Source organism: Labeo rohita, chromosome 16, assembly GCF_022985175.1.
Source record: "Labeo rohita strain BAU-BD-2019 chromosome 16, IGBB_LRoh.1.0, whole genome shotgun sequence".
Taxonomy (NCBI): domain Eukaryota; kingdom Metazoa; phylum Chordata; class Actinopteri; order Cypriniformes; family Cyprinidae; genus Labeo; species Labeo rohita.
Genome location: NC_066884.1, coordinates 318,505 through 343,636, shown reverse-complemented (window position 1 = coordinate 343,636; position 25,132 = coordinate 318,505). Strand labels below are relative to the sequence as shown.

The 25,132-nt window shown below is 36.8% G+C and overlaps 1 protein-coding gene across 2 annotated transcripts; it reads right to left on the bottom strand.

Moving 5' to 3' along the window:
- Positions 1 to 277: 277 nt before the first annotated feature.
- LOC127178160 (CREB-regulated transcription coactivator 2) lies at positions 278 to 23,576 on the bottom strand. 2 transcript variants are annotated; one of them, XM_051130854.1, is made up of 14 exons: positions 23,138 to 23,574; positions 17,454 to 17,555; positions 17,255 to 17,368; positions 17,072 to 17,133; positions 15,252 to 15,323; positions 14,053 to 14,147; positions 13,895 to 13,974; positions 13,689 to 13,738; positions 12,352 to 12,584; positions 10,461 to 10,903; positions 7,462 to 7,806; positions 6,634 to 6,720; positions 6,332 to 6,530; positions 278 to 4,714 (listed from the first exon to the last, which is right to left on the bottom strand). In XM_051130854.1, exons 1-14 carry the CDS (start codon positions 23,324 to 23,326, stop codon positions 4,512 to 4,514), a joined length of 2,274 nt encoding a protein of 757 aa, XP_050986811.1. In that variant the 5' UTR covers positions 23,327 to 23,574; the 3' UTR covers positions 278 to 4,511. The 2 variants fall into 2 exon arrangements, with proteins under 2 accessions (XP_050986811.1, XP_050986812.1); XM_051130855.1 differs by lacking the exon at positions 15,252 to 15,323 and having other exon boundaries at positions 23,138 to 23,576.
- Positions 23,577 to 25,132: the final 1,556 nt, after the last annotated feature.

The following is a 25,132-nucleotide window of genomic DNA, read 5'->3' as shown; positions in this document are numbered from 1 at the left end:
CTGAAGAATCATGTGACACTGAAGACTGGAGTAATGATGCTGAAAAAAACAGCTGCACATCACAGAAATAAATTACACTTGAACAGACATTCACATAGAAAACAGCTGTTTTAAATTGCAATAATATTTCAGAATTTTACTGTATTTTAGATTAAATAATAGCAGCCGTGGTGAGCAGAAGAGCATTTAAAACATTTAAAAATCATGTTTTGACAAGTACAGTGTATGTATTACATAGAATCTAGAAAATACAGAAATGACGTCACAGAGTCAGATGCACATATTCACTTAAATTCTTTATTTTCTGTAAAATAAGGTGAGGATACAGTCTTAAAAAATGTTCCATCAGAAGCACCTATGCTTTCAGGACATTATTTACAACACACACAGTTTCCCTGGTTATCAAAATAACAAAAATTAAGAGCAACGATCGTAAAAGTACATCTTAAAATAGAACGCGGATATTTTGTTTCTTTCCATACTCAACCTAGACAAAAGCTAGGACTAGTTAACACGGTGAAGAGCTCGAGCGTGACACGAACAGATAACGTGAAGCTTTTATTCATTCGACGGCTGATCTTCTCATCGTTATATTTCTACATTTCTATCAGACCCGAGCTGTTCAACAGCTGATTTTACAGTGCAATGCAGCGGCAGACGCGAAACTTCTGTAACATTAAAATACATTAATATTTCAAACAAACCTGCTCTTTAAACACAGTTCTGGACAGATTCATGTCTCATCTGTATTAACAATACACACACAGATGACTAAAGTACTTTCATGGGTTCTGCTCCTGTTGTGTAGATGAAGCACTGATGATGAAGCTTAACTAACACTCGTTTACCAGCGTAACACAGTAACCGGACTCGATGTTTCACTAGCAGCGTCCGGCGCCGAGCCCAACATCGAACCCGTCTGATAAACACACGCGACGGCGGCGGTGGATGGAAACGCTGGAGAGCAGAACAGATGCTCACAACGATCTCGGCCGATCTGACGCTCGCTTCACTTCACAGCAGAGAAACGTGTCCAGAAAACCAGCCGACAGACGGATCTCACAGACGGACAGACAGACAGACGGCAGCTCGCGCTTCACCCCAACATCACAGCGAGAAAAACATGAAACTATATTTGTCTTGAAGGAAATGAAGGCCAGCTGATTTGTCTGTTTGTTTTAATACACCAGCTTACATAGAAGCCGTTTCTGTCACAGCATAAAAAAATATAGGTAATTGCAACTTTTTATATTTCAAAATTTAGGCTTGCAGTTCTGCGATTAAATCTCGAAATTCTGTGTTTACATCTCGAAATTCTAATTTAATATTGCAATTCTGTGTTTATATTTCAAAATTCAAATTGTATATTGCAATTCAGTTTATATCTGATAATTCTGTATTTATATTGCAATTCTAATTTTATATCGCAATTCTAATTTATATCTCACAATTCTGAGTTTATATTGCAGTTCTGTTTTTATATTGCAATTGTTTTTATATTTAAAAATTTTATATTGCAATTCAGTTTATATCTGAAAATTCTGTATTTCTATTGCAATACTGTTGTTATATCTCAAAATTCTAATTTTATAATCTCAATTCTGTTTTTATCTCAATTCTGAGTTTATATTGCAATTCTGTTTATATCTTGAAGTTCTAATTTAATATTGCAATTCTGTTTATATCTGACAATTCTGTATTCAATTGCAATTCTGTTTTCATATCTCAAAACACAATTCTCATTTTATATCTCGAAATTCTAATATTGCAATTGTTTTTATATTTCAAAATTCAAATTTTATATCGCAATTCTGTTTTTATCTCACAATTCTACATTTATACTTCACAACTCTGAGTTTACATTGCAATTCTGACTGTTGCCATTCTGATTTGTAAGAAAAAAAGAACTGTGAGAAAAATTGGCAATTACCTTTTTTAATCATTTTATTGTGTGGTAGAAACAGGCTTCTATAATCTATTTTCATTGCAAAATGAATGTTATAATATGACAGATAAAATGTCTATGATATTCTAAGATTTCTTTGTAATTAAAACTGATTCTAGACTTTATTAAAACCCTTTTCCAAGGTCTCAACTGCATAAAACCTTTTTTTTTCTTTGCCTTTGTGATATTTTTTTTTAATACAGTTGAGCCCATTTACCCCCCCACAATGAATGCATGTCATGTGAATTTGGGCTAAAAATAAAAATGCATCAGTGTTTTTGGTTGCAAAGGATCATTGATCATTTCTTTCCTTTGATTTTGGGGTGAAACGTGACATTTTGTTCTTGTGAGATTCACCTGAAAACTTCCACAATCCACCTGCCGATCGACGCGTTTCTCAACGTATTCGTTCGTTTGTTTCATATACAAATATACATTTATGCGCATAAACATCTATAGCAACTTTATTTAAAAATAAATCTCATAGTACGCAGTATTTAGTTACATAAAAATACGTGTTCCTCTGAATATGGCCTTGCTCAGGAGAATAAACGTGCAAATACAGGCAGAAAAGAGTGCAGACGAGCGCGTCGCAGTAAACCTCACACACACACACACACACACACACACACACACACTCTCACACGTTTGTTTTTGTGAATTGTGGGGACTTTCCATAGACTTGTATAGATTTTATACTGACCAAACGATACTGTCTATCCCCTAACCCAACCCTAACCCTAAACCTAGCCCTCACAGAAAACATGTTTGCATCCTTACACTTTCAGATAAACATCATTTACTATTTCTAATATTTTTTAACATTGTGGGGACCACAGGCCAAAAATTTCAGGTTTTACTATCCTTGTGGGGACATTTGGTCCCCACACACTCACACACGTATTTGGTCATTGACGACACCGTTTCAGTGGTTCAGCACATGCGGCGACACAAACACGCTGATGCTTTAACTAGTGCACTAGAACTAGTTAGTCTGGATCAGAGATCATCCAGAACAGCTGTTAAATGTCATCGGTAAAAACAACGTCTGTTCTCATGCGTTAAAGGTGACGTGGGTCTAAATATAGCGGCTGTGTTCAGAACAGAATACCAGCTCACTGCATACTGCACAGTGCACACTATATACTGCATACTAATCTGTAAAAAACTTCATCTGATAATCACTCTACTGTCTGATTTATATTGGAATATTTGCCGAGTTTTGCATCACTGATTGTCATTTTCCCATTTATGAATGTAAGCTGCTTTGAAAAATATATATATTAGAAAAAATATCCATCTATCTATATATATATATATATATCTCAGTTTTTAACAATTTTTAAAAAATAATGTTTTTTCATTGTGCAATTCAATTAATCTCAATCAAATTGCAGTTGGGTTATTTTGATATAAAGTAAAAATGATAACATTAAAAAAACATGATTTTTGAACATATTATCCGTTTTTGCAAATAAACTCTTCATATATATACACATATACAAACGGTATTACTGTAATTTTAATTACTTTGTCCTTAAAAAAAATAAAGTAAGAGATTACTCTTAATTTTTCTGTAATTTAATTCCAGTTATTTGCATTAAATACTGATTATAGAACGATTCTATATAAGACTTCAAAATTTAACATCTAATTATAAAAATGTATGTTTTTACCGTAACCTTCTCTTCTTAAATACTTTGGTCAGTTCGTATATAATTTATGCAATTTTATTATCATTTTTAGAGTAATTACACTGTTCAAGTAATTAGCATCTAGTAATTCGTTACTTTTTATAGTAACATATATTAAAATATATATATATTGCATAATGAATTATATATAGTTTATAAACAGCGAGTCATTATTCCACGATGTTTCAAATGATAGTATGCGTCATGTGAGTTGCATGCAGCTTATCTGAAATAAAAATCTATTTTTAATTTATTTTTATTTATTAATTTCTAATTTATTTTGCATTGTCAGGAGAAACTCAGGCACATTGCATTGTGGGATACACTATCTGTGCCGTTGTTTTCCGTGCATGCAGACACACCGAGTACAAACACGTGTTGTATACTGCAGTATGGTAGTATGCAGTTCTGAACACAGCCACATGACATCAAACAGTCTCCTGAGTATTTCCCTCCCCGTCATTGGTTAGTCAGACTGATAGCCCCGCCCCCAAACGCACATGATTGGCTGAAGCAGCTGAGCTGTCAAACAACGACTCACATCACCTCTAAGTGTGTGTGTGGGTTCTGCGTTAACCTGGTGCGGTGCAGTGCATGCTGGGACCGAAGCACCTGAGCAGCGTCGGGTGGAGGCACGTGGCTGTGATCGGTCATCTGCGGCTGTGGCGGCGTGCGGCGATATCTGTAACAGGAAGTGGATCGTGCGGCTTTGATCGTCTGAGAAGCGCAGAGTTAAAGGGCTGAAGCTCACGGTTGAAGCGCGTTCGTTAGCATGCAGCTAAGACTCAAGTCACGTGACCTGCCGGCGCTCGACCCAAAGTGCCACGTGCGCGTCTCCGCTCGCGTTCGAACGTTCGCCGACTCTCTGCGAGTCATTTGAGGTGGTCGGAGCGGAAGGAGTCCTCGACCGCGGGGTCGGCCAGCATCAGGTCCCCGTCCGTCAGCATGCCCAGACCCTCCAGCGCCAGCGGGTCCATCCGGAGCGGGTCGTCCGACGAGAACGGGTCCATCTCGAAGCCCGGGACGGCCGACAGCGCGCTTGTGATCTCCTTAGACAGTCCTGATGAAGAATCTCCTGAGACACACAACACACCACAATCACCATCACAACAAACACTGACGAGGATCAGTGCCGATAATGTACTAATAATAAGTTAAGCAGCGCACACACACACACACACACACACACACACACACACACACACACACACACAGTCTGGTTTATTATCTTTGTGGGGACTCTCCATAGGTGCAATGGTTTTTATACTGTCCACACTGTATTTTCTATCCCCTTACCCTAACCCTACCCCTAAACCTAACCCTTACAGAAAACTTTCTGCATTTTTACTTTCTCAAAAAATCTCATTCTGTATGATTTATAAGCTTTTGTACCCATGGGGACCTCAATTTAGGTCCCCACGGTGACACTAGTCCCCAAGAGTCTGTGTGTATTCAGGTTTAGGTCCCCACAAGGATATAAAAACAAGTCCACACACACACACACACACACACTGATCCAGTTCTGTGCAACAATAATGCAAATACAAGCTGCCCTATTTTAATAAAATAAAAAAGTAAAATACACAAATAACATTTAGACTGTGTTTCTGATTAAATAAAGCAGTGATTGATGTTGATAAAATCATGAGTATGATTTGATTTAAAGTTTAGAAGCCATAGTTTACATGAATAAAAATAAAATAATATTATTATTTTTTATTATTTATTTATTTATTATTACATATTAATATGATATATTATTATATATATATTATTTATTTATTTACTTATTAATATGTAATATGTTACATTTTCTAAACAAAATAATAAATAATTTGCTTATAATTTCCACACAGGAGAGACCTGGCATTGTTTTCAAACAAAAGGAAATATAACGGTACTGACATCTGTTATCGGCCAAAATGAGCTGAAAAATACTGGCATATCAGATCTCAGCAAAAATCCAATATTGTGCATCCCTATTTTACACTAAGTATTATAATCTTAGTTTTTCTTTTGTTTTTGGCTTTGTCATCATTGTATTTCTATTTAGTAACAGTAATGTAATAATAGTAAATATATGATTAGTAATACAACAATAATAATAATTATTATTATTATTTTATAGCCATATTTATATATAATTACAAAACTTAAAACCAAATTGTTCAGCCCTACAAACAAACACAGCAAGCCTGAAAAAACTTTAATCACATTTTTAAATTGCATTTGCAGTTTTAATCAAAGACTGATCAGAAATGTGGCCATTTTCTCATTAGCCTATAAATCTGGATCATTAAAACTAATATTTTTGTGCTTGCTTATTTGCCTGTGAATTAACCAACCAATACTACGTCATATTTTTCAGTGCTACTGACTAAAAAAAAAAAATTAAAAACCTCTGTATCAGAATCAATATCAACTGGAAATAACTATTTTACAGCCATACTGATGTATAATTATAAACTCTGGCCAAATTGTGCAGCCCTGTAAACCTGAATTAAAAAAATGAACACTATATTTGTCATTTTTATCAGAATAAACACTGCATTTAAATACATGTGTTCTTAAATTGCATTTAAATTGCTGTAAAAAAAAGAAAGGGGGAAACAAAAAACTAACTCTCACACACACACACACACACACACACACATGTCAGTTGAGTGAACAGTCAGTGAGTTCAGTTCCTCACCGGTCAGGATGATGTTGGGTACAGCGTGTCGCCCGTCTGTGTAGCTCTGACTCTGGTTCTGATTGATCATCTGTTGTTCTGAGGAGTCCAGCAGCTCCAGCGACGCCGGCTGACCGTGATACGAGCCGCTCTGAGCCTTCGCAACCGCAGCAGAGCCGCCGTCATGATTCAGAGACTCCAGCTGAGAGTCCAGACTCAACTACACAACACAGCAATGGACAGAGTTAACATGATGAACATGATGAGTGTGTGTGACAGTCAGTGTGTGTGTGTGTGTGTGTGTGTGTGTGTGTGCGTCTAACCTGCTGGTTCAGGTTCTGGTTCTGGCGGCTGGTTAACTGCATGCCCAGGTACGGGTCGTCCAGCAGTGAGTTCAGGAACATTGAGTCCTAAATGAGACAAAAGAGACACTTGTCTGTTAACAAAAATACTGTGGTATTATCATTTCTGGATCAGTGCTGTTTTACTATTGTTTATATAATATTAGAATATTCATTCATATTTATAATTAGCTTTTATTTTTATATGACTGTATTGTTGTTTTTTAATATTTCTATTTAGTCTTAATTTATTTTGCTATTGTTTTATACTATATTAGTATTAGCTTTATTTTTTTAATTTTAATTTACAATTTAATTTTAATAATTTAAATATAGTTATGTGCATTTGTCATTTTTTATATTTCTATTTAGCTTTTTACTTTTATTTCAGGTTTAGTTTTAGTCATTTGTATAATTTCATTTCATTTTTATTCAATTATGAAACAGAAGTTGTTATCATCTCTTCTTTATGTTATCATCTCTTCTCAACACTGAAAAAAAAACACACACACACGAATTGTACATTTAAATTTCATGTAGACTTCTTTACTACTAGGGGGTTATTGATTTTTTTTTATTATTCTGATCCCCTTTATATATAGTTTTGCTTAAAAACTGTATTTTTGAAATGTTTTTGAAAAATGTTGTAATACTTGTATAAATAAAGTAAGGGGGAAAAAATGTCATGGTGACTATAAGTAACCGCATGATTTTCATGGACAGGTACCGCTGCAACACCACAGTATCCTGTAAATGGCAATCGATCACTGCTGCAGTACCGTAGTAAGACCACCTGACAGCATCACTCACGTTGTACAGGTCCAGATCTCCACTGAGAGCCGGACTCATCTGATGTAGGGAAGAGAGAGGATGGGCGCGCTGATCGGACCGGTTCTCCGTCTGCGCATCCGTCTGGGACGCGTCCGCGGACCCGTAACCCGCAGGGTTCGCTCGCTTCAGCGGCTGCATCTGGAAGTTCTGCGACTTGTGCAGGTTCTGCATGTTGTGCAGGTGGAGCTGCGCTGTCTGCGATGACGGGCGGAGCGCGTGCGTCTGCGCAGAACCCAGACCCTTCTGAACCTGCTGCTGCTGCCCGAAAGAATACTGAGACAACCTCTGATCCGCCTGCAGCTTACTGGTGTCCAGAGCCACACCCTGACAGACAGACGAAAACAAGCATCTGACGTCATTCCTAAAGTTAAAACATCACTGCCAAATCCAGCAAATACTACATTGTCCCTAGCAATGATTTTGACCAAACAATTAGATAAACGTGTATGTAAACACTGCTGTTGTCATTTCAGCCACATCTGAAATAGATCATACCATTGATATGAGCTCAAAAGTTCAAACATACGAGTACAGTTCAGCTGAATGATGAAGTTTATCCTCTTTAACATGTTGTTCTGCTGTTTTGTGTTTATCTGCTTCTCCCATTTGCTCTTTTTACACTGACTATCACTCTATATAGACTAAACAATTACAACAATCATTTCTCAAATATTACAATATATACTGGTAAATCTGACTTGAATGGTATGGTATGACTGGATGATTTCAACTGATTCCTATTGAACTGTCAGCCACTGAACTCAAACTATTTCAAATACAGTGAATTAAGCTACAAACGCCATCATAATGCACAACATGTATTTTAAGCTGCAGCTCGTCATATTAATGGAGTGTTTCACTAGTTAGCAGTAAACCGGTTACCTCACCTCAATATGGAGCAGATTTGTATTATCTTTGGAATGGAAATATGGATATTCTATTTGTAAACACTGTACTTTTTTGGCTTCTTTTAGTTAATGTCATCAAACTAGCGAGCTAAGCCAGTAGTAGTACTGACAGTGTCGTGTAAACATGACTGAAGACACAAAAACAGGAACAGACAAACCGATTCAATTGAGTGAGTCATTTATGCTGGAACCGCTCCGATTGATTCAAACTCGTGACTTCGATCATTCAATTCAAGCGATTCAAATGAGCCATTCGTTTAAGAATTTCGACATCACTTGTAGCTCTTCGAAACCATTGCGTCGCGAAATGATTCACTGCTTCGAAGCGCGTTAGTCGGATCGCGTATTGCGAATCATTTGATTCAGACCGGAACTTTGGTGCAGGTTTGCGAATCAATTGATTGAGATCGGAACTTCGGCTCGTGAATCACTTCGCGAGTTAAATGATTTGAGATCCGCACTCCAAAGTCGCGAATCATTTGTTTCTGATCAGGACTCTGGAACGTTTGGAACACGAATCGCGAATCATGTGATTCAGATCGGAATTTCAATGTTGCGAAATTAAATGATTCGCGATCTGAGCTCCAAAGTCAGATCCGGACTACAGAGCACGGATCACGAGTCATTTGTTTCAGATCGGGATTCGGAGCGCGTATCGTGAATCATTTGACTGAGATCAGAACTTCGGCGCGGGATTCGCGATCCAATCTCCGAAGTCCGGATCTGAATGATTCACGAACCATCGTTTCAGATCGGGACTTTGGTGCGGTTTCGCGAATCATTTGATTTAGATCGTAACTTCGGATCTTTTTTAGGGCTGTCAAACGATTAATCGTGATTAATCGCATACAAAATAAAAGTTTGAGGTTGCCTAATATATGTGTGTGTATTGTGTGTAATTATTATGTATACAGAAATACAAACACATTCATGTATACATTTAAGAAATATTTACGTAGTTATAATTATATGTAGTTATAATTTTTAAATAATTCATATTATACATAAATAGAAATATTTTGTACATAAATAACATATTTCTCTTAAATATATACATTAATTTGTGTGTATTTATATATACATAATAATTACACACAGTGCACACACATATATTAGGCAAACTCCAACTTTTATTTTGTATGCGATTAATCGCGATTAGTTGTTTGACAGCCCTAATCTTTTTTATTGAACTTATTGAACGAAATATTAATCTAAACTGACACTAATAAATGCAAATAAACAAGTATAAAGCAAAGCTCGTATCAGTCAAAACAGTCAAATACAAGCATTTTCTTCAAAATTAAACTGGCATCTTAAAAACTCAGATGAAGGATATATAATATTAGATATTTTTAAATTAATTTCCTTTGCTTTAAGAGCCACTGGAAAGCTAAAGCTGTATACAGCAATTTTTGAATAGTTGGCTGATCATAAACCTGAAAAATACTATTATGGTATAAAGATGTCAGAGAGTACAGAATCCGATCAACATATTTTTAAAAATAACATTGTATTTTCAGTCGACTGACTAATAAGGAGCGCCAACATCTCTGCAGCCAGAATAAACAACAAAGGCGAGACGGGACGGTCTTGTTTCACTCCTCTTGATATCAAATCTGGGTGAAGCACCTGTTGTTAGGGCAACTGAGCTATTCGTTTGTGTAAAATAACCTTAAAAGAACCTTACAAAACTTCCAACCAAAGCCGCACATCTGTAAACACTTCAAATAAACAAATGCTCTCATATATTAAAGGCTTCACAGAAGTCTAAAAACAAAATCGTCCTCAATCTCCTTGTCGCTAACCCGTGAACCAAGTCAACGTCATCTTCCGGCTTCTGTGCCAAATGCAGGACTACGGTACCCAAAAGTTCCACCATGTCTTTCAGTTCTTATCAGCATGCTCTTTAATACGCAGATTCCATTTTTGTCTGATGTTTTCGACCTTCACTCCTCACTGGATTTCACAAGAAATGCTGCTCGCTTTTCCAAAACACATTTTTCACACGCAGCATTAAATTCGACCTATTTGGAGATGGTTGTGTGTGTGTGTGTGTGTGTGTGTTTTTACCTGCGTGATGGAGCTGAGGGTGGAGGAGGTGGGCGAGAACTGTTTGGGGTGATGTCTGCGCGTGTCCGGAGGCAGGATCACCGGGGTCAGCTGCGCTCGCCTGCGCGGGGACGTGCTCATCTGCGACTGCACCTGTCCAGGTACGAGCGGAGCGAAGGAGCCCGAACCGCTGTAACTGGCGTTACTGGCCGCCGACTGCAGCGAGTGACTGCTGAGGGACGAGTTACTGAGGGACGAGTGCAGCGACTGGCCGCTGAGCGACGACCTCAGCGAGGGGGAGGAGCTTAACGAAGACTGGAGGGAGGGGTTGCTCAGGGACGAGTGCAGGGAGCTCAGCGAGTTGGGGAACGAGTGGCTGCTGAGAGACGATCGGATGTTGGGGTTGCTAAGCGACGACTGGAGGGAGGGGTTACTGGACGTGCCCTGCAGAGACGGCAGCAGACCTGCACAAACACAAACACCAAAAAATAACCACGCTGTGATTTAGCATCAGAGCTGCTGATTCAGAATACAGTCACTCCTACAAAATAAACTCAAAGACTGAACCACTCTCGTGTTACTCAACTGTGATTGGTCAAAGGCAGCATTATGCAGTTCAGTTGTATATATTTATTCACATTACATGGTGTTTCAGAGCAGTTTTACAGAAAATTAATGTTTAATTAATTAATTAATGTTTAGTATTAGGGCTGTCAAGTGATTATTTTTTATTGATTAATTGCTGATTAATTAATCTTATCATTAGATAAGCCATTCTAGTGTTTTGAAGAGTAAAGACGTTACAAAAAAAGTAGCTTTAGAAAGAAATGATTAAATGCTACACAATGACAATAAATAGGTAGCAATGGTTTTAATGTAATGAATACTGAAATATGAAATGATTAAAAAAAATTATACTCAATATGAAACTGAAAGCACCAGTAGGTGGCAGTAAGTCTTAATGAGTGATTCATTGATTCAACCAATTTTTTCAAATAGTTGATTCATTCGGAAGCGAAGCAAGCCTTTATGATTGACTCATCTGATTCATTCAAACGGCTGATTCATTCAGAAACGAAGCAAGTCTTTATGACTGACTCATTTGATTCATTCAGTAGTGAAGCAAGTCTTTATGACTGACTCATCTGATTTGTTCAAATGGCTGATTCATTCAGAAACGAATCAAGTCTTTACGACTGACTCACCTGATTCATTCAAACGGCTGATTCATTCAGAAACGAAGCAAATCTTTACGACTGACTCATTTGATTCATTTAAATAGCTGATTCATTCAGAAATGAAGCAAGTCTTTATGGCTGACTCATCTAATTTGTTCAAATGGCTGATTCATTCAGAAACGAATCAAGTCTTTACGACTGACTCACCTGATTCATTCAAACTGCTGATTCGTTCAGAAACTAAGCAAATCTTTACGACTGACTCATTTGATTCATTTAAATGGCTGATTCATTCAGAAGCAATGCAAGTCTTTATGACTGACTCATCTGATTCATTCAGAAGCAAAGCAAGTCTATTATTGACTCATTTGATTCATTTAAATGGCTGATTCATTCGGAAACGAAGCGAGTCTTTACGACTGACTATCTTTGATCGAATTAGTGATTCAATCAATTCGTTAAAAACTAGAAGTGAACTGAATAAAGACACTACTGTCTTCTGTTTCTGTTGAATCAAACTGGTTTCGTACTTCATCAACATGTTATTGAACTGAACTGAATCCACACTGAACTGAACTGATCTGAATAATGTGTTTTAGAGCTGCTTTATTTCATGAAGTTTGCATCATAGATTCAGTTATTTTCCATTTAATTCCGAATTCTGGCCGTGTTTGAACAGATAAACGCTTTAGTTCAGTAGGGGGAGGAGGTGTGGAGTTGATCACATGACTGACCGGTGGAGTATAAGGCGTTGGGGCTGTTGATGCCGAGGTGCGTGAGGGTGCAGGTCAGGTTCCCCGTGCTGCTGCCGCCGCTCAAAGACGGGTATCCCGGCTCGTCCGGGTCCAGCGGGGTCGGCAGCGGGGACGGGAAGTGCAGGCTGGACAGATCCGGCAGAGAACCGCCCGTATTCAACATAGTGGGGCCGTGAGAAGCGCCGCCCTGCTGGTCCGGAGACGGAAATATACTAAAACACAAACACAGGTGTAACGGGTCACATACTAACGCAGAAAACAAGAAAGAGATGAGAATTAAAACAGGAACTAGTGTTCAGCGGACAGAGATAATATCAGCACTACACAGTTTCGATACAAAAATAACCAGAAAACACATTATCAGTCCAATCACTGACTCTCAGAGCACAACCATCATACATGTGGACTGACTGCTACAAATTTAATTTGTTATGTGCTTAACATCTGAATCAAACGAATGTATATAAACGTATAAATATGTTCTGAAACTAAAAGTGAGATTTGTACAACTGATACACAAGAGCAGCACCGCAGTGGAAAACCCGAATAAAAACGCCTTCAGACAAGAAATACAACCAGCCAATAAACCACTTTAACCAAGTGCGTGTGTGTGTGATTTATCAGAGTGAATTGGTGCTGAGTACAGATGCACTGAATCTCTAAACACACTGTGAAACAAAACCATGCATTAAATTTCAAAAGACTGACCCTTACGACTGGTTTTGTGATCCACGGTCACATGTATATACATAATATATTACTAAATAATTATAATAATTAAAATCCAAGCCATAAATAATTATGTTTTATGTTTTATATAATAGATAATTAAGCAACTATATATAATAAACAATTGATTCAAATAATTCAAAGGCTTAATTTTCAGCCAACAGTTTTCATTAGGATTCATCAGCAGTGCTGAGGTTAGTCTGAGTAATAGATGAGCGCAGCACACACACACACACACACACACACACACGTTTGTTTTTGTGAATTGTGGGGACTTTCCATAGACTTCTATAGTTTTTATAGTGACCAAACGATATTGTCTATCCCCTAACCCAACCCCAACCCTAAACCTAGCCCTCACAGGAAACATGTTTGCATCGTTACACTTTCAGATAAACACCATTTACTATTTTTAATAATTTTTGTATATTGCAGAATGTCAAAAATTTCAGGTTTTACTATCCTTGTGGGGACATTTGGTCCCCACAATGTAGCATAAACAAGTACACACACACACACACAGGAAGAGCCGAGTGAATGATTGACTGATGGTGTGAGGAGGCGTGTGATTGGCCGGTTGGACTCACGTGATTCCAGGCATCTCACAGGACTTTGGTCGTGAAGAGAGCTGCGGCAGCTGGAGAGAAAAGAAGAAACACACAGTAATGAATCTGAACATTCAGTGGACAGCGTTCAGTGTGTTTATTAAACCCAGTTCCTGTCATGGAATCTGTCTCTGTCTGTGTCTCTGTGATGATATTTTATTTACACACACACACACACAGAAACGCACCTTTCTGGACTCCCAGGGTTTGAGGAGGCGTCCGTCATCGGGTCCGTTCTCCTCGATGGGAGGAACAGGATAGGGGAAGACTGCAGGAGGAACAGAAGCTCGTCAGTAGAGACTCAAACACACTTGTAATGATCATCACACACACGAGTGTCACCGACCGGCTCGCCGGCCCGGGGCGCTGAGTCCTGCGTTGAACGGATCTCCACCCGGAGGGTTCATCACACTCGTGTGCAGCGCCGAATCAGAGTTAGTCCTGCAGACACACACACACGAGACACATCAAACACACTCACAGACATGTGATTTACTGAAGAAACGGACCGGCCTGCAGAACGGCCACATCCGCAAAACAACAAGACGCTTAAAAACCCTTAACAAAAGTCCGTCAATCTAGTGTTTCTGATAAAGAGAGAGAGACGGATCATCTGTCCAATACAGGGCTTTGAGATTTGATGGAAAACAATAATTATTTAAATCAGAAAAATATAAAATTAATAAATAATCTGACAAAAAAAAGACAACTACTGAAAATTAATTCAATAAAAAAAATGTTAAAAATTAAAATAAATCATTTTAAAATAAAAACATCAAATGTCACTAAAAATAAATCACAAAGACCAAATTATTAACTTAATAAACATCAAAATAAAACACTATTTAAAAATAAATAAACCAAAACAACCCTAAAAAGTAACTAATCCTTTAACTAATTCTAAATTTAACTAAGCCTAACCTCAAAATAAAACACTATTTAAAAATAAATTAACCAAAACAACCCTAAAAAGTAATTAAACCATAAAAATCTCTGTATTTATATGGGCAGTTGACACAGATTAACTACCAGTGACAGTTAGTACACCCCAACCTCAATATAAAACACTTTAAAAAAAATAAATAAAAATAAATAACCAAGCCAAAAAGTAATTAAACCATTAAAATGTCAAATTAAAAAGGAATAAATAATTCCTTTAACTAACTTTAAATTGAACTAACCCTAACCCTACCATCAAAATAAAACACTTAAAAAAATAAATAATAATAATAAAAAAAACAACCCAACCCTAAAAAGTAACTAAACAAAAAAAGCAATTACAGCAAAATTAAAAAGTGATAAATGTACAATAAAAACAAATAAATACACACAAAATAAAGCACTTGCTGCAGATCAGATGAATGATTAAAATGTTACATTTAAAATAAATTAATTAAAAATAGAAACCATCAAAATAAAATTTACTACAAAAAAGATAAAAAATAAGTAATGGTGTTGAACTCAGCTAAAGCTGAAGAATGAGCCGCTGAAGGAGCGCTAAAGGAAGCGATTGGCTGGAGTGTTTTCTGAGAGGCGGCGGATCACCTGTTGAGCGCTGTGGTCGGCAGCTGCTGGAATATCTGGCTCTTGTCCATCGGAAAGTTACTGTTGCAGTTCCTTCGTGATGGACAGAGAAACCTCTGTTACTTCCAGAAGTGAAAAAGAGCAAACTCAAGTGACGAGCAGCTTTGCCAAAGAACGAGAGGAGCGAAGGACAGATCGAGAGCAGGAGGAGCAGGACGTGAGCAGACGCGCTAAACACAGACTGACCAGACTGACCGACCCGCACAAACACACCCGCGCTCAGTCTGTGTGTGTGATGTTTATCATCATCATCATCATCATCATCGTCAGTATCGGCTGAAATCAGCTCCGTCAGAACACAAGCATCAGTCCAGAAGATCAGAATCAGTGAACGAAGAGACGAGGAACAGAAGCAAAGAGAGAAGCTCCAGAACAAGAGTCTTCGGACACACACCAGAAAGAGAAGAACAGCAGATGATGCGGGAGAGAGCGGTCACACACTCACACACACTCACAGTCCACAAATCATGACCCACGACCTTGTAGGGAAAGTCAGGAAGTGACATCACTGCTCTACTGTTATAAAGATCTCACTGATGTACATTACAAGCAGCAGAATGTCATCATGTCTATATCAGCATGTGCAGCAAGTTGTATTTTTGCATTTATTTCTGAATAAAATTGAGCTGATTTTCCTAAATATCTTCACTGTATCAGACCACATGAGCCATAAAAGCCTGATGATTCAAATCTGATACAAAACACATATTCAAACTTGTTTCTAGATTGTAAAAATATTTTATATTCAGTCTAAAGGTTCAATAAATGCTCCCATTTGGGAAAAAAATTATTATTTCATATTTCAGGCTTTTCAGGGTTAATAGAGGTGAAATGAACAAACACAAATGAATTTTTTGGTGTTAGGTCTACCATGTTAGCCACTTTAATCAGTTTTATTATTAATAATTATTAATTATTTGATACATTTTGTTTATATAAACAGTATCCATTAGTCTTCAATTTTAGTAATAATGTTGCAAATATTGCAAACCTCATATCACAAAAATATATTAATTTACTGTGAAATCCTGAACTTATTATTATTATTATTATTATTATTATTATTAAATAAAATTAATAAATAAAAACCAAATAAAAAAAAAAATATTACTATTGTAATATTTCAATGTAAGATAAAATAAATAAAAGAGTAATAAAAAATAATATTTGTGAAAAGTATTATATGTGACCCTGGACCACAAAATCAGTCATAATGGTAAATGATGTATAAATAAATAAGCTTTCTATTGATGTATGGTTTATTATGATAGGACAATATTTGGTTGAGATACAACTATTTGAAAATCTTGAATCTGAGTGTGCAAAAAAATTAAAATCACCTATAAAGTTGTCCAAATGAAGTTCCTAGCAATGCATATTACTAATCTAAAATATAGTTTTGATATACCTATGGTAGGAAATGTACAAAATATCTTCATGGAACATGATCTTTACTTCATATCCTAATGATTTTTAGCATCATTTTGACCCATACAATGTATTGTTTGGCTATTGCTACAGATATACCTGTGATACTTAAGACTGGTTTTGTGCTCCAGGGCCACATATTTTATTTTACATTATTTCCGGCTGTCTTTTTTGATTTCTGTATTTAAATGTTAAAATGGCATCCTTTGCGATGTGTTATGTCAGTTTTGTTTCTATTAATCGTGCAGCGCTCGTCTCACTGTCTGTTCTGAACACTTTTAATATATGAAGTCCCGCCTCTCTGTCAGTAAGCGACTGTGACTGACATGAGTCTGAACCAATGAGCACGTTACCTTCTCCAGCTGGGGTCAGTGGGCGGAGACAGATACACTGAGCTGCTGTGAGAGCTGTCCGTCTGAGGTCAGAGGTCAAGGACATCAACAGCATCATCATCATCATCATCATCATCATCATCATAACTCCATACACACATAAACCCTGTAAAACCCTGCAGCAGAGATGGATGGGAAGGATACTTGTCTCCTGTAAGGTCTGCTGGGAGAGATGAAGCGCCGGTCCCTGTGAACGCGCTCCACCAGACCGTGATGCCGCGTGGAGCGACTCGAGTCCAGCGGAGAGTGAAATGAGCCCTGAGACACACACACACACAGGTTTAAACAAGCTGTAATGAGCTGCTGCTGATGCATCTGGTGACACACACACACACACACACACCTGCAGCTCTGAGGCGTTCCTGCCAATCTGGTTGACGTTGGGCAGAGATCCGCCGTAATACGGGCCCTGAGTTCTGGCCAACCGGACCTTCTGCGCCTGGATCTGAAACACAAGATGAGACGTTCAGAACCTGCACACGTGTGACATCCCACAATGCAATGTGCTTGACCTGACCTCCTTTTCCAGTATGACAAATGAGCAGGAAGTCATTATCAGCTCTGTCATTTACTTGACTCATTCTCTGACTTGAAAAACTTAAGATATTTTATACAATCATGCAGGGTTTGTGATGAAAATAGTCAATAATTAATTAAATCATAAAAATGTAAAACAATTCATTTATAAAAAATATATAAATAATTAAAAACTAATTAATATAATATCATACCTATAATTAAAAATGTCAAATCAAATCCATTTTTTAATCTTTCAAACAAAACACAAGTCCTTAAACCAAAAAAAGTGAAGTTCAAATGAAGAAAAAACACCAAAATAGTTGACTAAAAGTAAATCATAAATGTAATAATATCAAAAACTTAAAGATGAATTAAAATATTAATAATGTTACAGCAAAAACACTTTTGAAATAAAAAAAAACTAAATAAAATGTCCAAAAAAAAATTAAATGGAAAATCAAAGTACTCAAAAATAAATTAAATTTAAAAAAAACAATCAAAATTATAAAGTTTTACTAAAAATTAATTAAATCATAAAAGTTAAATTTTAAATAATTTTAAAATAAAATTAGTCATGATCAGCTCTGACATTTACTTAACTCATAATCTGACTTCCAAAACTTAAAGTGCCCCTATTATGCCATTTTAAAGGTTGCTAATATTGTTTTAATAGACTCCCAAAACAGGTTTACATGTATGCAAGGTCAAAAAACACTTTAGTTTTCTCCAAAAATAGATTTAAATTTACCCCATTTCTAAATAATTCGTAAACGACTCGTACGAAGCAGTTCGAAGAATCAGTCTCTCTAAACCCCTCCTTTCCGTGAGCCCTCACTGCTGTGATTGGTCAGATGGCGCAGTCCTTTATGATTGGTTTACCGCGTACGGTGTGTCGGAAAACGAAACGTCCATTGCCATAACTGACTGACAGCCCTGGAGACTTGTCAATACATAAAAAAGATGGCATCGATTCCAGCCAGAGTCTGACGATGAAACGGCTGAAGCGGCTGATCGACAAGTTAGCACGGGCTACCGTGGAAAGTGCTCGCAATTTGCTTTTATAACCGAACCGGGCACACCTCTATGGTGTAAACTTCAGCAATGTATAATGCATTAAGCGGCTTTAACACCGAACGCGGAAAGCGCCGCGCTGCCGCTGGGTTCCGTTCAGCCCTTCAGAGCACAGCGGTAAAAGCTCATTTGAACAACTCATTTGAACTTTGCTCCGCTGCGCGTGCGCTTTAGTCGAGGCCGAAACAAGCCGTCCACGCAGGGCGGAAGCAATTGAAACGAATGGGTTTCATAGCACAGCGCTTTCCGCATTCGGTGTGAAAGCCGCTTCGTGCGCCATCCTTTATCATTACTCCAACTAATGAGACAGACAGACAGTCAAGCTGCAGCAATCACAAATTGTCAGACTACATTGGGTCCACAGCTGAACAACAGAACTACACAAGCGTGATTTAGCCGGTTAGCATGACATGTGCAGGGTTGTTACACAACAACATACACAACTACGTATTTTGAACGATCGCTAGAAAATACAATATTTGTAGATTCATCATCTTTTAGAAGTGAATATAAAACAGTTTTACTCACAGCGTATGATACAGCGTCTTCCGTATAATGTACGTGTAAGTTTCCACGTGACCTAAACCCCATGGAAATGTATGGGCGGACAAGTTGTTCGTGACGTAGAACGTAGGTGGACATTATGCAAATCTGTTACTTCGTGACGTGTGGCCGTAACAGAGAAAGATTTGAAATCCTGACGACTCGTTTAGGCAAATGTGAGCCGACTCTTTTTTTTGATACACAATAACTTTATGTATCGTGCACTGTCGGCTTCACAACTTTGCAGATAGTTTATGTTCACATACAGCTACATGACACACTGCATGAAAGGACATATTTGAAAACGCATAATAGGGGCACTTTAAGACATTTTATACAATCTTGCAGGATTTCCCAAACAGGTTTTATGATGTGATATGTGATGAGAAAGAGTCAATAATTAATGAAATCATACAAATGTAAAACAATTAACAATTAAATAATTAAAAAATAATTAATATAATATCATACCTATAATTAAAAATGTCAAAACAAAACCATTTTTTAATCTTCCAAACAAAACACTTACTAACAAGTCCTTAAACCAAAAAATAAGCCACTAAAAGTAAATCATAAATTTATTTAACCTTCGAAATTAATATCGAACACTTGCTAAAGATGTATTAAAATAATAATGTTACAGCAAAAACACTTCTAAAATAAAAATAAATAAATAAAATGTCCCAAAAAAATAATTAAAATGAAAAATCAAAGTATTCAAAAATAAAATCAATTAAAAAAAAAAAATCCTGGTTACACTTTTATTTTAAGGTGTCCTTGTTACAGTGTAATTATACATTAAAGTACATTAATTTTAACAAAATTAATACAAAAAAAACACTTAAAAATTCATTAAAACACATAAGGTAATAAAAACATTAAATCATAAAATTGGATAAATCTTTAAAAAACAATTAAATTATTCCAATTACTAAAAATAGATGTAATATTTTATTTGTTTACCTACATGTTATATAAATGTTCTGCTGTAGTATTGAAATAATACATTTAAATCTCAGTAAACATTTTAACTCACAGACGTGTGACTGACAAAAACATTTGTGAATCCCTGCAATATTGGATTAATAAAGTGTTGCACTTGATCCTCGGTTTAAATCTGAGGGAAACATCTGTTTAACACATACATTTACTACTGAGAGCTGTTTAGAAAGCGACCACAACCTGACTAGTGCTGTCACGCTGAGTACACACACCGCAAGATTTGTTAAGATTGTTTATATGCAAACCATAAGTCATTCCCTTACTGACTACAAGAGTGTGTTTCAGGGTCAGAGGTCAATCTGATCAAGGTTAATCACTCTGACCGCCCCTCATTACGGCTTGTTACGCGCTGCTAGAGACCCAAGGACAGAAGACACACACACACACACACACACATCCAGAACAATCAGCGGCTCTGAACACACACGAGGAGACGAGCTCATGAAGACTGTCATAATGAGACCAGACGCAGATCTGAGTGTGACCTTTGACCCTCACACACACTACTGAACCAGACGACAAATGACACTGTGTCTGTGTGACATCACTGCATCACACACACCTGCTCAACACCTGCAGAGGAAGCAGCTGATCGTTCACTGATGCTCTCACTGCCGCACAGCACAATAACGTCAGGACGCAGCAGTGGAGCATCACACAACATCAGATCAATAGCAGCCTGCGGTGCGTCTGCATCCATAATAATCAAATCAAACCAACAAACCGCCTCGAGCAGTTATGATTCATTCAGATTCACTTATTCATCAAAAATCTCATCCAAATGAATCATTTAAACCAAAATTAATTTAAATAATTTGAAATAAAAAAATAAAACGCTTACTATAAATTAATTACATCTAAAATGTATAATTGCTGCAAAAACAACTTACATTAAAAAATTAAATAAAACAGTAAAATGTAATTGCATTTTAAACTGCAAAAAGAAAATAAAATGTTTTTTTTTTTTTTTTAATTTTGCATTTTAGAATTTAATAAAGTGTTAGTAAGGTGTTTATTTTGATATTTTTCAAATAAAAGCAAAATGAATGCTAAATTGATCACTTAGTAAATATTAATGTAACGATAGGATGCAAAATTAAAACTAATTAATTTTATAATTTAAATTTTAGTAAGTGGTTTATTTTGACTGTTTTTATTTGAAAATGATCAAAATAAAACACTAAAACTTCATCAAATCATGACATGCAAATTAAAATAATTTAAAATGTAAAAATCAAAACACAGCTTACTACAAGTTACATTAAATTAAATCAAACAAACGATGTAAATAAATGTGACCCTGGAGCACAAAACCCGTCTTAAGTATCACGGGTATATTTGTAGCAATAGCCAAAAATACATTGTAGGGGTCAAAATGATCAAAACTTAATTTTTGACTAATAATACGCATTGTTAAGATCATTATAGGGAATTTTCTCAATATTTTGATTTTTTTGAACCCTCAAATTCCACATTTTCAAATAGTTGTATCTTGGCCAAATATTCTCAGTCCTGTCCTAACAAACCATATATTAGTGGAAAGCTTATTTATTCAGCTTCCAGATGATGTATACATTTTTAAAAAATTGCCCCTTATAACTGTTTTTGTGGTCCAGGGGCGCAAATAATTGTAAAAACAAAATTAAAATATTTCAATTACAATTATAAATTTTATTTGTTTGGCCGAATGTCACTGGTTCAGATTCATAAACTGAAATAAAAAATAAAACATATTCTATAAATTAATTACATATAAAATGTATAACTGATGAAAAAATGATTTATAACAGTAAAATGTAATTGACTTTTAAACTACAAAATGAAAATACATATATATATTTTTTTTTGCATTTTATAATTTGATAAAGTGTTTGTAAGTGGTTTATTTTTCAAATAACAACAATCAAAATAAATTCTAAATTAAAATAAATGTAAAAAAATCACTTCGTAAATATCAATATTAAAAAAAATATTAGTGGCATATTCTGATCGCATTTGAAAATTATCGAATTAAAACACTAAATCGAAATCAAATCATAAGATGTAAATAATTAAAAATGTAACTATCTAAATACAGTTTACAAAAAAATAATTAATTCGATTAAATTAAATGAAAAAAAAAATTAATGTAAATAATAATTGTAGAAAACATTTTTTATATGCTTATTTGTAGTACCCGTTTCATTTGTTTATGTGAATGTCACTGATTCAGGGTCAGCTCTGGATGATCAATGTCACAGCCGAGGTGAAAGTGTAAAGATCATCTACTATGACCAGGACTGGTAATGCTAGTAAAGGTCAAGGGCTTGAGACTGACCACTGACATGAACGTAACAAAGCAGCTCTGACATGAGTTAGTTAGTTAGTTAGTTATCAGTCATCAGTCACCGCATCACACACGTAACCAGCGCACATTCTAGAAGCGTTTATCGACTGACAGCACATAAACTACACCAGACCGACAGAGCAGTCTTCACATGAGATGTGTTGGACGTTTAGATGTTTTAGATGTCATAACTGCAGAAAATAGTTTGATTTGATGTGAGAGTGTGTGTGAGGAGCTCATGCTAATCCGCTGCTAACCGCTTCCTGTCTGAGAGTCTCCTCAAACTCACACACGCAATAAACGCGCTTCAACTGTCGTTTACTGTCAGTGCGGCTCTAAGAACATCCGTCACGTAATTCAAGCGCCTTTAACGTCTTTCGCTCATCCCGTTTTCGCGATATCCGCGATATTTTCGTTAGCTTCCGTTAGCTAGTGCGCTACTACCTGCTCGGGCGCGCTCCTGCCAGCCGCCGCGCGCGCTCACGAGGCGAGAGAAAAACACGGATTTGACCGTTTCCAGCGGGAAAGTCGGAGCCGCGGGCCGTTACCGTGTGCGTGTACTTTACCCGGGTGGAGGTGAGGTCCATCATGACCTCCTGGAACGCCGCCGTCTCCTCCGCCTGTCTCTGCGTGTGCAGCGCGATCTTCTCGCTGAACTTTCGCGGGTTGGAGGCGCCGGGCGCGGGAACAGAACCGCCGTGATTCGGTCCCGGTGCCGGTCCGCAAGCTCCCGCAGCAGCACCCGCGGAGGACATGATGAGCGAGTCCCGAACTCACATACAGACCGAAGAACCGACCGACGGACATACACTGACAGACACGGAGAGAGAGACACGGACACGAGCCCTCTAGGGGCACGAGCGAGACTTACACACACACTCACACGCACACGCGCGCACACACACACAGACTCCACACCAGCACTGGGGAACCTTCCTTTTACAAGTAATGCATTACAATAATGAGTTGCTCCATAAAAAAGTAATAAATTGTGTATACCGAGTTACTTTTTATGAAAAGTAATGCGTTACGTTCCTTTTTGCGTTCCTTTTTCTCATCTGGGCTGGGCTTGCTTGGCTGTTTTCAACATATAACTAGATAAAAAACAGTTTGTCAAACTTAAGAAAGCCTGACCAGACAGTCTGAAAAAATTTAAAAGTTACAGTTTCAGTCTGAAATGGTTTTTAAGTTTAAAGTAGTTTTAAAGCTTAAAGCTTGAATGTTTTGAAGGCAATACAGTCTGTCAGATGCATGGATAGCATGTTACTAGCATGATTCACATGTTGCTAACATGTTTATAACATGATTAACATGTTACTAGCTTGTTGATAGCTTGTTGTTAGCATTATTAGCATGTTGCTAGATTGTTTCTAGCATGATTAGCAAGTTACTAGCATGTTGCTAGCATGTTTCAAACACGATTAGCATGTTTCTAGCATGTTGTTAGCATGATTAGAATGACGTTAGTGTGTTATTATCATTATTAGCATGTTGCTAGCATGTTTCTAGCATAATTAGAATGTTGTTAACATGTTATAAGCATTATTACCATGTTGTTAACATGTTTCTAGCCTGATTAGCCTGTTACTAGCATGTTTCTAGCATGATTAGCATGTTGTTAACATTATTAACACGTTGTTAGCATGTTTCTAGCATGATTAGCCAGTTACTAGCATGTTGCTAACATGATTAGCATGTTGCTAGCATGATTTTATTAGCATGATTACCATGTTGTTACCATATTTCTAGCATGGTTAGCATGTTGTTAACATGTTTCTAGCCTGATTAGCCAGTTACTAGCATGTTGTTAGGATGATTAGCATGTTGCTAGCATGTTTCTAGCATGATTAGCATGTTACTAGCATGTTGCTACCATGATTAACATGTTGTTAACATGTTTCTAGCCTGATTAAGCATGTTCTAGCCTGATGTTTCAGTTAGCATGTTGTTAGCATGATTAGAATGACGTTGATTAACATGTTATTATCATTATTAACATGTTGCTAGCATGTTTCTAGCATGATTAGAATGTTGTTAACATGTTATAAGCATTATTACCATGTTGTTAACACGTTTCTAGCCTGATTAGCCAGTTACTAGCATGTTACTAGCATGATTAGCATGTTGCTAGCATGTTTCTACCATGATTAGAATGACGTTATTGTGTTATTAATATTATTAGCATGTTGCTAGCATGTTTCTATCATGATTACCATGTTGTTAGCATATTTCTAGCATGGTTAGCATGTTGTTAACATGTTTCTAGCCTGATTAGCCAGTTGCTAGCATGTTTCTAGCATGATAAGCAAGTTAATAGCATGTTTCTAGCATGATTAGCATGTTGTTAACATGTTTCTAGCCTGATTAGCCTGTTGCTAGCATGTTTCTAACATGTTGTTAGCATGATTAGAATGACGTTATTGTGTTATTAACATTATTACATGTTTCTAGCATGATTAGAATGTTGTTAACATGTTGTGAGGATTATTACCATGTTATTAGCATGTTTCTACCATGGCTAGCATGTTGTTAACATGCTTCTAGCTTGATTAGCCAGTTGC